Genomic DNA, 17,542 nt, shown 5'->3' with positions numbered 1-17,542 from the left:
AATATTCCATGTTAGTCCACAAGCAATTGACAAAAAATATCTAGATCTGAAATGCACCTAAATACATTTGTAGATTTCTGTAGAAAACCTGTTTTGTAATTTGAAGAAAAGCTGTGTTCTTTCAATTTGTTAGCAGCAATTTCTTTCACCCATTAAAAGTATAATCCTTGCTACAGATATTGAGTGCGACGGAAAATATCTAAGTCAAGGATATTCTAGGCCTATTCAAAACACTAAATATATTTGCGACTAGTGGTCTCTGGTGAATTAAATTAAATCAATGCTGCGCCAGCACGAGCCATCTTTTCAAAATGTCCTTGGAGGTCTGCTTTGTCTGCGATTTCTTATTATTCGAACAACAAAAAAACTGATATTTAACTTAACAATGCATGAATGAAACTAAAATAGATTAAAATGTAGGAAAATTTGTACAAATGACAGACATTTTCAAAATGCTTACAAAGAGGGGACAATACCAGATGTATCAATCACAAAATAAAAAAAAACACACCCAAAACGTCTTTAAGTGTAAAATGTTTTATTTAGATGTTATACTGTGCAACAGTAACAATACAATAGTTGTCCATACAATCGAGAGATACAAATACGCAGAACATGGGAGACATCAAAAAACATTTGTCATCTAGCATGAAATTAAGGTGTGTGTGTGTGTGGGGGGGAGGGGGGGGGGGTTCAGGACAGTATTTGACATAATTACTGATTAAATATGCATATATTTCGCTATATACATGGGTGTGTGTGTGTGTGGACTTTCTGAACTGCTTGGTTGCTTCAAGGGTTCAGGGATGTCGAGGATATAAGCAATTCGATTCCACAGCAGCTAAAAGATGATTTTTTCCCGAGTAGCCTACAGCCTAATAAAAGCTCTGTACATTTACGCAGATCTTTCATATGTTTTCTCATAAAATCGTGGGCCAAATACTACAATAGTTGATTCCACATAATATATTGATTATTATATTTCTCTGTGAAACGCTTTCCAAAAGCCAAATCGAAAGAACAATAGATGCAACGTTTCAAATATTAGTAAAGACTAAAGGTTTCTACCATGCTTTATCTGACAACAATAGGCTGAAATACACACTAACAAGAGTCAACACATGTATATTCTGATATGGAAAAAAATAATTAAAATAAAGGAAATAATATAAAGGCCATCTTCAGTCACATCTGTAAAATAAAACGCAGCTTTTTGGGGGCTTTCATTTTCGACCATTCATCTATCACAAACATCCCTTTCACCAACTTAATGTCACATCCCTGCTATGTTCCTATTGAAATGCTTCACTTCCACTACTTAAACAGATATCATATATTTATAACAACAACAACAAAAAGAGAGCGTCTACAACAATGGAACTACATTGGCATGAAGATATTAGCTGAGCGGTCTGGCGTTGGCTGTCGGCCTGGATTTCAGGCCAGTCATCCCGAGGATGCAGAAGAACCATTCAGCGAGGCCTTCCGTGTTTTTTTTCCAAAGGGGAAGGGTCTGGTAGGAGCTGGGGCCGAGATGGAGGCTCCATTGACGGGCTTGGAGATGTGGGGGAAGTGTGGGTGTGGGGACTGCACCGGGGTGCCAGGGCTGGGCAAGGATGAGGAGGTGGAGGGGACAGCGGCAGGGCTGCAGGCTTTGTCGCTGGCTGAGTCGCTCTCAGTGGACCGACCAGTGCTGTTCTGGCCCTCCTGCTGCAGATGACTCATCTTCATCTTCTTACAGCTAGGTCTGACGCGGTACTTCAACGGCAAAGGGCCATTCTGAAAAATATTTGTAATACTTAGAGCTACTTTGTCTCAACTTGCAGGGCAATCATGATTTTTTTCCCTTCATGGACAATAAAGCATTTGAACTTTGAACTGTGAACTTTCATGCATTCCACACTCTAAAGTAGGCCTAAGAAATATCACAGAGCCAAAGGTTGAAATAAAAAGTCATGCAATAATTCACAAAAAAAAACATTACTTCCAACTTGTTAAAAACGTTTACATTGCCTTTAATTGCATGTTTTTTTGTACAAACTTCCCCTTTAATATCATGTTTCTTACCCTTCTCCAGGTGTAGATGTAGGCTATGTCCATTAATGTGTAGTAATCTTTCAGTGGCTCATCTTCATACATCACTTCAACCTACATTGTAGAAATTACAAAATAATTTATAAAAATAGGCCAACAAGTACTTATTCTACTGAACTTCCATTGTCCTTCAAGAATTGCTGAATATCTTTGATTTTTTTTTATTGGTTCAAGAGAAGCATATGAGAGAATGATCTTGCAGTGATATGTACTAATGTTGTTACATTCATCTTATTTAAAAAATATATATATTATAATAATAAAAAATGGTGATGCAAGAGTTATGGCTGCCCTTGTGTCATTTCATATAACCAAACAAATGTTTACCTGATAGGTACAGGGGATGTCCATCTTACTGCGGAGGAACTTCCTCAGGTGCATGATGGTCATGGCTGCTGGACACTGCAGATACCTCTTATTGTTCACCTGGAGGACGACAGAGTCGTTTAGATCAGCTCAAACCTCCATTTCACTACAGACCAAACTCAGACAGAAAACTGAAGCTGTCTGCAGCAAATACACAATAAAATAAATAGCAAGAGAAAAGAAGAGAGCTACAGTTCCTAAAGACATTTTAATTTGAGGGACTTTATATGCAGGTTGATGTTTATTCTCAACAGTCTTGTCCTGGAGGAAGAACTGAGCAATTTGGCTATATTGTAAAAATGTATGTGAAGAACAATGTGCTTTTTGGTTAAGGTTAGGATTAAAATCAGATATGACTTGGTGGCTGTGCCAGCTAGTGACCACTCTGCAGAGCTGCCTCCAGAACAAGATTTATGCTGAAAAAAGGCTAACCTGCACTTTATACAGTACCCTTGTTTGCAATAAAGTATAAAAGAACATGGAAAATGGAGATGAGACATGCAGTGAGACTTGAAGACAAGCTCTTTAAGGGTCCAGATTTAAGAACAATCTTATATCAGAAACCAAGCAATAAGCTCTGTGCAGCAACAGAGTGTTAGAACTATCTGATATAGAATGCTTCTGAGCTTCAGCCGTAGGCGGCCTACCTGTTCTTTAGTCAGTTGGTCCTCAGTCACGCCGGTCTGTTCAGCCCTGAGAAAAACAATGTTACACTTGTTTTACAAAATGTGTCAGAAAACATCTTGATAATGCACTCAAGATTTTCATGGTTGGAAATTCATGTACAAAAAAAAGCAGAACACTAGTAAAACCAAAGTCTCAAGATTAAAATGACTATGAAATGACTAAAATGACTAAACATGTAATGTATTGTAATGAAACAGGCAGGGAATGGTGCTCAAACCCTCAACCTTCTGGCCCCAAGCCCAGTGCACCATCGACTGCACCACAAAAGCATGGCCAAGTGGCAACATCCATATACACGCTTATAAACCAGGGTCACTACAGAATAATAAATAATAAACACACAACTGACCTAATCAGTTTTTGAACACACTGAACTAATAAATATACATATATAAATGTTCTAACATAATTGTCTTCCTTAGACCTTCTGATGAATCATTTTTAAAAAGCCTGGCTGTAACAGACTTGTTGATGTACTTGTTGTGATCGAAGAACTCAATGGAGAGGCTGATGATCTCATCGTCTGTGATGATTCTCTTGTCCTCGTCCGCCACCTCCCCTCGATCCTCATTAGACCTTGTCGTAGCTACAGACACAAATTACCAAGTTGCATGAGTTTTCCCAAAAACTTGGAAAACCGTGAAACTGAGAGCTTAGAAATCCTGTCATTATAGGAGAATACTATCAGCTAATATTGAAGTTAATTTTAGTGGGTTTGTAGAGGGCAAAACCAATAGAATTTTACTGGAGCAGGAAATAAATAGACCATTATTTTTGTTGTTAGAAATAAAACTACTTAATGACAATTCACTTTTTACATCTCCAGTAGACTTACACCCTATCTGACCTAGGAACGAAAGGTCATGAACCCTTTTCTTAACATTTACATTTGAGTTATTTAGCATATGCTCTTATATGGGTAGCTAGGTGAGACAACCATATATCACAGTCATACAAGTTTAAAAAAAATCTGAAATAAAGCAACTATCAACAAAGAGTGCAGAGACTCACCATCTACAGAAGGGTGATCCGCGTAAAAGTCTCTCCTTCTCTTCATCTCATCTAATGGGAGAGAAAAAAAACTGTCACAAATGTTTATTTGAATAGGGATAGAGAACCAATTGAAAAATTGAATTATCAAATCGGCTGATGCATTGCACCCTCATGCTTTAACTATATAGCACCCATTTCCAGAATCAGTCCACAGGTGGGTTTTAAACCATTTTCCAGGGGAGACAAGCCAGCAGCTCCGATTTTAAACAGGATAATCAACCATTCAGGATTAACCATTTAGTAGATACAGAATACATATGTTACAGAGAACAAGACAATGACATGACTGATGAGAGGGATTTAACACATTCCACTTACTTTTGAAGAGACCAGGGACCAGCTTGTAGACAATGTCTTGTAGGGTTTTGTCAGACCTTGAAGAATGTTCATAATCAGTCATATTTACCCAGAACTCATTGCATGCTATGAGGTTTTAATAAATTGATGGATGTTGAGAAAGTAGCAACATTTTAATGCAACTAGACCAATCCTTTGATGACATCTAACTGCATTGGGTGGATTGGATAATAGCGAGAAACAGCAGAAATGCGACAAAACAATGTAAGGCTATAGAACAAATGTAAAAGAAACAAAGTGATGAATTACCTTATATTGAGCAGAGGCTTGGTTTTGTGTACTGGCACGTCACAGATGGGGCAATACTTGCTGGTCTCCAGATAGCGCACAATGCACATCTTGCAGACTGAAACCCAAGGGGGAAAAAACGGGATCAGTTTCTCAGTGGGTAACACAATACCCTACAGTCCAACGATGAAAAATGCCAGTTACATTTATCATATAGCAGTTATTCACCCCCCAAACCCCGATTTGCTTTGTAGAATCTAGTGAATTAGACATAAATAGTGTGGCCAATGCAATTATGTGAAAAGAGAATGTGAGAGTGAAATTGGTCAACAAAAACTTGAGTATTTAACTAGCTACCTATTAGTGTGAATTTGCAACAATCATGATTGGTCCAATTCCCATGTCTACATTCAGCCAAGTGTCACTCACATGAATGGAGACATTCTATAATGGTTGTGGCATCGATGAAGTATCCACCACACAGCACACACATGAGGTGGGGGTTCAGCTCCGTTATCTTAATTCTGGTTGTTCGATGCATCGTCATGGAAGGAAGATCCCTGCGAGGGAGAAAGGAGCACAGAGTCACAATCTGACAGGAAGGTAGCCTATATCGTGTTAATAAAAATATAATTTAGACTTTATAAGTTGAGGATACTTTTGAGAAGAAAAAAAACAGACAGCAACAATGAAAGCCTATCATTGGATCGGGAATACAGATCTTTCACAGCTTGATAAAGTGGTCGTTCATTAAACCGCTTTAAACCCATTTGGAAGGATGTTGTTGTTGTTCTACTGTTAGAGAAACACCCATACTTTATGATAATAGTATAATAACCAGGGAAGTTGGTCGTTTTTCAGAAGCTGACCCAGAGGTTGATTGATAGCTAACAATTGGTGGGAGTCGATCCGTGTGGATTTGTCGAGGGCACAGCTACAGCCGAAAGAGCTGCGTTGTCATAAATCAATCCTTTCATTGGGATGGTTCATATAGCCTACCTCCCAGCGGTCCTCTATAGATAGATACGGGAGAACGGAGGTCGTTGGTCGCTCAGGAAATGTGATAGTACCCTAGTCCTATAAAACGAAGACACGCTGTAGACCTATCCAACCTAAATCAGGGTATCTATTCAGTGTAGAAGTGCCAAAACACAGAGGGGCTCTTACTTTCTAATATTGGAACACGATGATAAGCAACATCATTCCGGCCAGTTGCAACATTTCATATCACATTCTTCAATGAATTAATCGTTCAACTCTCGAGGATGCGGGAGACCGTCAGCTAATTGACTCGGCGTCAGGTGTAACCACACACACACACACACACTTGGAAAGTCTTACCGTTTCTATGGCAACTTAGGTTCCACTACTTGGCATCTCGCCAGGGACCAATACGGAGAGATTTGCTTCGCCCAAGACCAGATCACCGCTCGCGTTGATGATGTTACTGGGAATAATATGAAAATAAATATATGTCCTTCCCTCGCGAAGAGAATAGACTACAGTCCGTCCCCGCACCATGGCTGCCATTTTGTAAAGAACGTCTCGCTCAAAAATCATAGTGCAATCCCGATAGGGTTGAACATTTTTTCACACCGAAGCCTGTTACGTTCAGTTCCTATGTCGCCAACCGTATAGGCTACCCATGCTTTGTGCATTAGTTTGGATAAATCTAATCGGTTTCCGTTGCTTGTGTCGTTTGTGTGCACGCTGCACAGGCAGCCCGTGTGCACGGCACAGTAGAATAACAACATCACTCGACCAAGTCTTTTCTCTGGCAGTATGAAGTTGAAGCCCGAGAGAAACCTCGCCACTGCTCAGCCAACGCGACATGGATCACTAATGAAGTGCCACATAACAGTCAGATTCAAATAGCCAGCAGGTAACAGCAATGTGGAGTAGAAAGAGGTTTAAAAACGACTGTCTGGAGGGAGGGAAATTACCAAATAAGTTGCAGAATATTCGTCTAGTTGTGACGCCTTTTTGGAGCCTAGACATTTTTCTTCTTCCCAATGGCTTTTTGTATTTCTCTCACACACAGGATGCGATCACATGAGCCGTCAGGTAAAACATAGGGAGAAATGACTGATTCTGCGTGTCAGATGATTTTGGCTTCCTAGCACTAGGAGTAAAACTCATGACAAAACAGGAAACATAGTGAGATTGGCACTGGGTCATGCCTGCATCAAAGGTGACCCGCACATTTAAACGGATTCTGCGTGTAGCCTATGGTGAAAAAAACCCTACGGGGCTTGCAAACAGAACCATCGTCATTTTATAAGGATGCACCTTTGTTCAAATATATAGAAACACCGATATTGTCTCTGCCAACAGGCCACTGGTGTGGAATATCCCAGCTCTTCCGGTCAGTAAAAAAAATATCTTAAAAATGTGTATTTGAATGTAACGCTGTGGAGGACCCCACAATGCCATTACAGTGGCTGTCACGCATCGTGTTTGCAATGCAAACAGCTAGCCTGTTACGCCATCAATCGATTAACTACTGATGTTTGCACAACTGTTACCACTGGTAATATAGCAGAGCCTTTGTAGAGTAAATGATAGTCTTTAACACGCATATCCCAACTTCATCACGGAACACATTTATCCGTACAGGACACAGCCAAACAACAAATAAAGCACTGAATAAAAAAGTAGTTGAGAGACTCAGAACAGGGTATTATCAATAACGATGTTGGCTAGATTTGCATTCTATCTAGCCTACTGTACTCAGCTCAACCTTCTGGGCCATGAACTGTGTGCTGCAACCCTGGGTTTCTCCATCTAGCTATAATGAATGGCTGAAAACGGGAAGTAGAATTGGCGAGTCCTTCCTCAAAAAATGTGGAAAATTGTCTGTGTATAATCTACATAGAATTTACAACATTGTCATGTAGTATGGATAAAGATGCATGTCACATTTTTCTCCAAAAATACAGGCTAGTCTTCGAGGGCTGTGGGTGTTTTGGTCTATATATGCTGCACCATTCTCTCTATTTTTGGATGGAACCTTAATCTATTCATCAAAGCTAGATTTCCATCACCATTTTCAGAAGACTTCGCTACATGGGAAAGAGGAGGCCTCACTTCATATAATTCATCAAGAAGTCAGCAGTCAATGTCGAAATCTCTATTTACCTGGCTGTGCGTTAAAGTTGCATTCCAACAAGTATCACAAACAGAAACCTAATATCAACACAAATCAGGCTACACCAGAATTTCAACTAGCACCGACATTGGCAACCTTAATCTGGCAGAAATCCTCTATGGGTAGGTTATTAACTGTCAAACAACGTTCGGCTATTTATCTTTCACACCAAACAGTTCCCTTCCACATGACAGAATCTCACACTTGAAAAACTGGTCATAACGAGATTATTAAGAAGGAAAGCATACAAATATCAGACACCATGGATTCATGCAAACACATTTCAAACCAATCAAGCAACAGAATATTCCACCACGGTGCAAACCGTCTGACATGTTTGATCTTTGCATGGTTGGTTTTTACGCATATTCCTGCTTTATAAACTTGTTTATGCGCCATTGTGAGTTAACAATAAGCGGTCAGATTGTTGGTTCCAAAAGTGGGGAAAAAATTTAAAATCCTCAAAAAAATAATGTTGGCAGATGGAGCCACGTAGCCTGCGCAATAAAGTCGTGACGAAACTCAATAGTAAATATATGCCTTTTACAGAGAATTCAAAGATGGTTGGCTAATTGAGAGGACCCTTGTTCTGAATCAGTCAATGGACCTTTGTACCATCTTGACATCATGGTAACAAAAATCTGAAAATTGGATTTATGCATGATTAATGTGCGCCAATATCGTTACTTTGTCAACTTGCGTGTAGACCTATACATTCAAATCCTTCTTTAACAACTAACTAACTGATCGTGATGATATTTCAGTAAATCATTGAAATGGTTTACCCTCCACCAGGCTACAGAGGACCCGTTCACCAAGAGGGAAGTTAAGTTCATAAAAACAACACTTGATGACATGTGCGTAATGCAACCACACTGATCTGTCCCCAACATCCAACGGATCATATTTCTATAAAATGGGGACAGTATATGGAACCAAACCGACCAGGAGAACCATTGGACTGTGTGCTGCCGTAAACACCTCACCAATCTCGGTCCTGTTCGATTGAGATCACTGGCTTTGTGGAAATCTAACCAATGTCACAGAAACACTCTCAATGGACACTCATAACAGATAATTACATTAACTACTAAAGAATTCAATGCGCTGGTCTGTTGAGCGCAAAACCAAGGCTTGCGCAAGAAGGGAACACAATTTTAGAAGCAGTGCGAGGACAGAGCTCCACACGTCCGTGAGTGCGAGACACCGTCAAAGCCCCATCCACCACGGGCTGGAAACGCATTTAAACCCGCAGAAAAACACATATACGCGGCGAAAACTGAATCGTTATTCATCCGTTGGTAAGAAAATATATCGAATAATACATACCTAGAGACTCGGCTGGCGATCTGCGATATTGGAGACGGAGAGACAATGAAAGTTAGGAGGCGATCAGCAGAAAATGAATACGAGCTCAGCCGCCATCTTGAAACAAGCTGCAGACGCTGTCAATTGCAGAGAGCGCCAGGCAACCCGGGGCTCATTTCAGATGCGTAAAATTCGTATTGTTCTCCTTCTATGCACTTTGGGCGCGTAGTGTCCTCTGTTGTCTAATATTTCTCACTTTTGGCTGTGCGTTCCGAACGGTGTGTTTGTGTTCCCAATGAGTCTCTTCGAAAAATGCAGCAGTGTGGCTCAGTGGAAACTGACACCGTTCCCAAAATGGCTTGTAGTTCGACCGCCCCGCTTTGGTCACGTGGTATCATTCCTTAAGGGTGGCCTGGAAATTAGTGTCGGTGTATTCGGGGGCTCGCCAATTCACGATGCTTCGTAAAATGACACAAAGAATATGTTATCCAAAGCCCATCATGATCTCGTAATTTGCTTCAAACGTTGTAGTTGTGTCACTCAAGACATCACTGATGTTTCTAAACAATAGCCAGTGTGCGTTTTTCCAACCACGTTTCTATTATGTGCCTCTACTGTGTCCCTTTCCAAAGACATGAGCTTGGCAAAATGCGTCTTTGTCATACATGCGTCGGTTAGGATACACTTTCCAAAGCGGATAGAAAGCTGGGGCTACTGTGTTGATATTCCATGGCCAACGACCCCATGCAATACTAATTCATGATCGTAGTGAAAACGGGGGCATTTAGGAAATAAAAGCATCGCTAATAGGTCGGCTACTATAGGAGGCTCTGTAGTAAACTATATGCGGTTCCGTTCCCTCCGGTGAGCCGCAATATGATTTAACCAATGCATTGCCACCAGCTTGTAAACTAGATATGACACATTACTCTCATCTTCGGCACGATATTCTCTCCAATGTGGATAATTTATTTGACACAAACATACCCCTTCACCGTCATGTGGCAGTGTAAAAATCTGTTTCCAAGACAAAAACTCCTATCAGTCGGAGACTGCATAGACTACACATCTAGAGTTGATTTGAACTATGCATTGGACTATGGGGACACAAGTATGCTATATAGCTTACTTTAATATAATTTGGCTCTTATTTTATGCCTGCAAATTAGCATACATGCATTGAACTGTTTTATTGACAAAAATAGGCCTACATCATTGAACGGATACAAATATATTTAATGACGAATGAAATGAGTGTAAAATACAAAGCGGATATCAACGCCGCTTGAAATCGCTGAACTTCAGTGCTTTCAGGAGATGAAGGAAGCAGAGGAGATCACGTGAGAAACCGGATTCCACCGTTCGAGCAGGCTAAGCTCACAACTGCACAGCCTTCTCAAGACTCTTGGCAGCGTCTTTCATCTTTCCCACCAAATCCTGAAAACAAAGTCACATACACAGTCGGTACTCTTCCAAACAGAGAATGACGGAGAGTTTGAATCACACACCATTTAATGGTTTCCCTCACGTACTGGGGGAGTTTGGAGCACTGTTGAGTGTAAATTACAACCTTTCCTCAGTCTGAATCCTGTCAGATTACCAGGATATTTTACACTGAAACCTGCCAGCGTGAGAGTCAATTCCATTTAAATTCATAACGGAATAGTCATCATAGTAGGCCTGAGTACAATTCGTTCATTTGTGAATATATTTTTGATTAATTCTAAGGATGTTCAGGTCAACAAAAATGTAATGCAACCGTTCAGGTTCACTTCATACCCAAAAGAATGACAGAGCGTTCCCGAACATACACATTACCAAACTTCCTTCCTCAGAACTGTGTCTTGGCAACAGGGTAAAAACATTTCTAAATAAAAAAAAGTCTGCCCCCTATTTCAATACTCTTAAACTAGCCATGAAGCGATAGCTACTGCAGACAACCTCAAGTCAACCCCAACCTCAAGATAGGCCTACAAAACATACGGGATTTTGTTTACGTCGAACTCAATTGAGGAAAAGTAAAAATAACATGTAACAAATTGAGACTTTTTTAGTATAAGTTCATAGGCTACACTTAGATCCCGAGACATCACTGCCTGCCCTGTCACTCAGCGGTTCTGCTTATTTCTTGACATCAGTATTCACACAGAAAGTAATGGATGATTTGGAAATAGACAATTCGAGTGAGTATTGAAAAAAATATGAAATACCCTATTGTTTTTCTGTTAAATATGATTTTTTAAAAATAAATTAACAAATGTGTAAAAAAAAAAATGAAACAAACAGTCTGCAGAACACTATTGAATGAGATTACTATTGAATGAGATTAAAATACACTGGAGCTATTAGCAAATTCAGGGTTTGATCTCTGCTCAATCTGGCAGAAGTACATCCATCTAAACACAGAACACTGTTAAAAGACATGCTATTCAAGAAAAAGTTAAATAATCATTTAACAAACATCAAATAGAACTAACATGCCTTTATTTGTACTCATTCACGTGGACCTAACAGCTAGCCAATAATTATATACAGATCTGTAAAGTATGCTGATTTGGAAAATACAGTGTAGGCTATTTATTTAAATCAATTGCCACGTTCAAGAGTAAATGTAAAACATTATCACAGACTTTCTGTGAAATGACCTTATTCAACTAATGGAGAACCCCACATTCTATATAGGCTGCAACAAAACATTAGCTACCTAAAGTTGTTCCATAGTGCAGCTAAAATGGACTTCTCCCGACGATCCTCCGTTGTTGGTATTCTGTAAAAGTATAGGCTTACGTCTGTAATGATGACACGTTTAACAGACTCCAAACTGTTTTAGATCATTGGCTTCTGGAAAGGGACATACCTCAACGTTTAATGAAATCAGATAGGACGGCTCGTTCACCTTATGCACATGCCCGTTCTGTCACGGAAACAATATGTTAGGGCTACGGAGTAACCATAAGACCTTTAAACCATAATTATCTGATTCTATTGTAGTTTATTATTACCAACCAATACCTTGATAAGGTACTCCAGACGCCATGACACGTTGATATGAGAAGGGCATCTCCCTATACTAAAAGGACAACCAAAATACAGAATTACCAATGGGCTACAGATGCACACGATAGGCCTATATTAAACAAATATATTTACAAGGCAAGAAGCATGCATACAGGATCCCATGAATACCAATTTATATAGGCTGTTCAACAGTAACCTTATGCATTAAAAACCTTTGTTTATTTAACCCAGTCATTCCACATATTAGGCTAAGTGATCATATTACGTGTGTTAAAATCAAACAGCAAAACTTCTGGTCGCGGCTGGAACCCTATGGGGTACAGGGCAACACTTTTCAGCATTCTGAAGTTTGGTTGTCAGGAGGAAGACAAAAGGGGACAATCGTGGTGATTAATTACAATGTAAAAGCAACTATCAATGCGCTACAAACAAACGCTCATCGTAAAAGAACTGCGCTTTCTCCAAGGAAAATAAACCGATTCAAAGTCTGTGAAACAAATTGTCATGTCACATTTGCAGGTTACTTCACTAATCTTAAACGGTTAAGAGATCATACATGGTCAAAATACGTCACAAATAAATGTGACCCGAGTTAGGCTAGGTCCATTCCCTAGTCTGCTCCACTCGATGAAAGTGAAGCATAAAACAATTGAAGAGATATTGTCAGCACATTGATCATTTCTATAAACGTTTTGTAGCTCAGCTGGTTGAGCATGGTGCTTGTAAAGCCAGGGTAGTGGGTTTGATTCCCGGGACCACCCATATGTAACATTTATGCACGCATGACTAAGTGACTTTGGATAAAAGCATCTGCTAAATAATATATACATAAATACACACACAGGACAAAAATATAAAAGCAACATGCAACAATTTCTAAGATTTTACTGAATTACAGTTCATATGAGTAAATCAGTAAATTGATAAATTCATTAGGCCCTAATCTATGATTTCACATGACTGGGAATACAGACATTGGTCACAGATACCTTAAAAAAAAATTGCCATCGGATAAAATACAATTGTGTTCGTTGTCAGTAGTTGTCAGTAGTGCCCATACCATTACCCAACCATGGGGCACAACATTGACATCAGCAAACCGCTCTCCCCACACAACAGCATACACGTGGTCCACGGTTGTGAGGCCAGTTGGATGTACTGCCAAATTCTCTAAAATGTTGGAGGCGGCTTATGGTAGAAAAATTAACATTCAATAATCTGGCAACAGCTCTGGTGGCCCTTCCTGCAGTCAGCATGTCAATTGCACACTCCCTCAAAATTGAGACATCTGTGGCATTGTGTTGTGTGACAAAACTGCACATTTTAGTGGCCCTTTATTGTAAACTAATTTATGCACAACATTTGAGAGAAAAGCTTTTTGTGCATATGGAAAATGTCTGGGATCTTTTATTTCAGCTCATGAAACATGGGACCAACACTTTACATGTTGCGTTTATATTTTTGTTCAGTGAGTTAAATATGTCAAAGAATCACAATTAACTACAAATATGCAAAGCAAGACTATTAAATTGACTCATCTGAGTTTATGAAAATGTAGTATCTATATTTCCTGATGACACACCAAAAGCTTTCAAACAAAAATCGGTGGTTCATTTAAATGTAACTGTTCAATACATTTGAAATAAAAACCATAAACTGTTATTGCCCAACTTCAAATAAACTTTAATTATATATAAAGAAAACCCCCTATATTGTTTACTCTTTTTTTAGGCTGTACTTAATGTTTCAATGGGGATGGATGTGTGTATTGGGGAAGATATATAATATTACTGGAAAAGTTCAATAGCGTGGATTTATAACATTTGTAGATCTACAGATGTTAATGAAGTGTAAACTGCATGGTCAAAGTGATGTTCCATTAGCCATATAGAGAACCCATAACAAAAATGTAGGGCTCCGATAAAGTCTTGTATGTGTCTGCATTGTTGGCATGTGTTAGAATGTGACTATGTTCCCACAGTTTACAAACTACTATCTCTGTACTGTGGTGACCCAGAAGCCTTTCTGTACAAACAGACAATGTAGTATTTTATATTTAAATCTAATACTTTAAAATCAAGTATATTTGTCCAGCCAACGCTTCAGCCACAATAACCCCATAGTCATGAATTGTTATGGCATTTCAAATAGGCCGACTGGAAATGAAAACATCAGAAAAAGTTACCTTAACAATAGAATTTCCACAACACTTTTATAATTTCTGGAGAACACAGAGTCAGTTTGGGGTTGAGATCTGGTATGGATTTGCATTTCTTTGCAATAAGGTAATTAAGATGTTATAAACATAATAAGGTTGTCATCACCTGGTATGTGATGTAGAATACATCTGTTCTCTCCACGTCAAACCTGACATCCTCCAGGCACAAGCTGTAATGACAAAATCAGCTCAATCATTTATCAATACATTAATCAATGAAGTCACTTTCACCTCCTGTAGGCCTACGGATTTTATTTAGCAGGTGAAGTGGAATGCTCTTGATAACAGAGTGCTCCACACTCACACTTTACTTTTTCTACTAGGACTAACTTTGCTGATAGCTACTATATTGAAGAAAAATGTACTTACTATGACAGAGATATGTAGTTGTCCCACCTAGCTGTCTTAAAAGGGCAATTCCACCGCCTTTCAACCTCATTTTCATTATCTCCAGCACAATACCAGTGTGTACATATGCATGTGAAAATTATGTATTTAGACATTTTGTAGAAAAAAAAGTTAAAAAGTTCAACTCGATGAAATGATCAAAAGTTCTAACATTGTAAAAACAGTGATTTTCAAACAGATTTACGGTGATGTTGGGAGCAAGAAAACTCCCTCTGACTAGAAACTCATTAATTAATTACTTTTAATCATACCTTGTGATAACACAAGCTAGGTTTCCATCCAATTGGAGAAAGATTTTCATGCAAATATTCTAAAATCCGCATAAAGAAAATATGCAAATTCTCCCACCACAAAAAAGGTTGCGTTAAATAGCAAAATGTGCCTACTCTATAGTCTTGGCACCTGCGCTCTAGCCAACAGCTCGCACATACTGTGTGGTTAGGGTAGTCTACATGAAATTATTATGGATAAGAGCAAGAATGTTTATTTGTCAAACAGCAGTCAAGCATCTATCCTCTTGTCACCAGAATAAGACCATCGATATTTATTGGAAAAGACGATCAAGATCACCGTGCACTTTCACCACCCTGTGAAGTCTACCGTAACATATTTCATCTGTAGCCTAATAAACTGCATGCTTTCCTGAGTTACAGTGAGAGGAACACTTAACTTGGATATGATTGTTATTTCAATATTTACACATAAAAATGTTTCCATCACCATTTCTAACATAATTAACAAAAATATGATTTTTTTGTATAAAGTATGACTTTACTCACATACAAAAGTGTAGACGGAAACATTCTTCTCTTTAACCATTTTTTAGGGCCCTTATCTTTTTAACCACAGATCATAGAAACGTGCTGTTTTCACATATGTAGACACTGGTATGGTGCTGAGATAATAAACAGGGGCTTGAAAAGTGGCAGAATTGTCCTTTAAGACGAACGCGCTACCTGTAAGTCGCTCTGGTAAGAGCGTCTGTTAAATGACTAAAATGTAAATGTATTATTTTCTAAACTCGACCCTAGTCTCTGGGGGACGAGATTAATTATTTAATAACTTCAGAGAGGTCAACCTCCATTAGCAATAATACAGCAGGACAAACCAAGCGTTACCTTATAGTGGATTTGTCCACGTTTTGTTTGACCCCCTCCAGTATGCAGGTGGTGGCAGCTGTGTGACAATGTTTCAGCAACTTCTGGTCAATAGGTTTCAATTCAGGTTGATCTATGATCAGAAAAAAACATTGACCAGTTATTTATTCATCACACATATAGTAAAGGAAAAAAATCCACTCAAAAACTAAACACATAAATATATACTTTTTTTATTAGTCAACTTTTAATACCTATCAAGTGAACTAATGAAAAAAAATTGCTAAATATATTTTGAGAGGATTTTTCCTTTAACTGTAGCTGAATGTCTCTGCAAGCTTTTATAGTGGGTCTAATTAAGCAATAAGGCACAATCAGTTTATAAGGTTATCAGTTTATAATAGCAATAAGGCACCTTGGAGGTTCGTGGTGTATGGTCATTATACCACGGCTAAGGGCTGTATACAGGTACCCCGCATAACGTCCTGCATAAGAACAGCCCTTAGCCGTGATATATTGGCCGTATACCACACCCCCTCATGTCTTATTGCTTAATTAAAGTGTATCATCCAGTTTTAATAACCTGAACGTTTATACAGACAAAGGGACGAAAATTACTAACAGCAAGGTACGCGCGCACACACACACACACACCCTATATTTTAACTGTAGCCTAGCCTGTATTCTCAGTTATTTATTATTTATTTAACTAGGTAAGTCAGTTAAGAACAAATTCTTATTTACAATGACGGCCTACCGGGGAATAGTTCAGGGGCAGAACGACAGATCTTTACCTTGCCAGTTCGGGGATTCGATCCAGCAACCTTTCGGTTACTGACCCAAAGTTCTAACCACTAACTTAGGCTACCTGCCGCCCCAAAACTTCTACTACTTGGTGAGCAAACTCACTGTTCGCCTGGGTACACGTTGTTGTAGCCTGATCAATAGTCATATTTCCTAGAACTACCACTTGAAACATCGAAGATGCAAACACTGTTACATTTGATTCATTTCAGATCCACGGGTGTTAAAAAAATCTATCGTGCATTCCACATTTTTCAAACCGAGCCTTCAAGTCAAACTGGGAAGAAACCGGAAGCTGTGAAAGAAGCAAAAATAAAAGGCGACGGTGGAGAGAGAGCCGGCTTACCGAGAACACTACGGTCGGCATGGCCGGTTAGCAAGCTGCGAAAGGCTAATTCTATCAACACGGAGAAGGTTTTCAGGTCGAAAAGCGTCGGGTCTGCTAGAGACTGCAGCCCTTTCTGCACCGACTCAGACAACTCCATTTTGAAACAGAAACAACTCGAAACCGGATCACGTGACGTAATCAGCTGACACTGCATGCAGAGGAGAGGGCAAAGCTCACACAGCGTTCATTCACCGCTGGTGGTGGACTGAAAACGTCTACAGCTCCACAATGTATCACGTCTGTTTGTTTCATTTAGGCTACAGTATCTTCCATTGAGAACAAAACAAATAAATATAGGCATAGTTTATTCTCAAGTAGGTCTAAATCATTTGCAGGATTGGGCATGTGAGACTACAGGATGGAGCCAC

General features: G+C 39.2%; 2 protein-coding genes across 7 annotated transcripts; both read right to left on the bottom strand.

Annotated features, from left to right (window-relative positions):
• Nucleotides 1-521: 521 nt before the first annotated feature.
• On the bottom strand, nt 522-9,676 carry LOC115152042 (polycomb complex protein BMI-1-A). Of its 4 annotated transcripts, none has more exons than XM_029696511.1 (10): nt 9,263-9,676; nt 5,215-5,345; nt 4,807-4,903; nt 4,519-4,574; nt 4,159-4,209; nt 3,613-3,733; nt 3,108-3,153; nt 2,422-2,520; nt 2,068-2,148; nt 522-1,779 (listed from the first exon to the last, which is right to left on the bottom strand). In XM_029696511.1, exons 2-10 carry the CDS (start codon nt 5,330-5,332, stop codon nt 1,447-1,449), a joined length of 1,002 nt encoding a protein of 333 aa, XP_029552371.1. In that variant the 5' UTR covers nt 5,333-5,345; nt 9,263-9,676; the 3' UTR covers nt 522-1,446. The 4 variants fall into 4 exon arrangements, with proteins under 4 accessions (XP_029552371.1, XP_029552395.1, XP_029552387.1 ...); XM_029696535.1 differs by having other exon boundaries at nt 3,625-3,733; nt 9,263-9,671; XM_029696527.1 differs by lacking the exon at nt 9,263-9,676 and adding an exon at nt 6,729-6,844.
• A 513-nt stretch (nt 9,677-10,189) lies between these two features.
• commd3 (COMM domain containing 3) lies at nt 10,190-17,303 on the bottom strand. Of its 3 annotated transcripts, none has more exons than XM_029696551.1 (6): nt 17,133-17,303; nt 16,004-16,115; nt 14,584-14,647; nt 12,254-12,311; nt 12,099-12,155; nt 10,190-10,678 (listed from the first exon to the last, which is right to left on the bottom strand). In XM_029696551.1, the coding sequence occupies exons 1-5, from the start codon at nt 17,269-17,271 to the stop codon at nt 12,139-12,141; spliced, it is 390 nt and encodes a 129-aa protein (XP_029552411.1). In that variant the 5' UTR covers nt 17,272-17,303; the 3' UTR covers nt 10,190-10,678; nt 12,099-12,138. The 3 variants fall into 3 exon arrangements, with proteins under 3 accessions (XP_029552411.1, XP_029552423.1, XP_029552420.1); XM_029696560.1 differs by lacking the exon at nt 10,190-10,678 and adding an exon at nt 10,736-12,008; XM_029696563.1 differs by lacking the exons at nt 12,099-12,155; nt 12,254-12,311 and having other exon boundaries at nt 17,133-17,296.
• Between the last annotated feature and the right edge of the window lie 239 nt (nt 17,304-17,542).

Source organism: Salmo trutta, chromosome 2, assembly GCF_901001165.1.
Source record: "Salmo trutta chromosome 2, fSalTru1.1, whole genome shotgun sequence".
NCBI classification, from domain to species: Eukaryota; Metazoa; Chordata; class Actinopteri; order Salmoniformes; family Salmonidae; genus Salmo; species Salmo trutta.
This window is presented reverse-complemented; position numbering and strand designations above follow the sequence as displayed.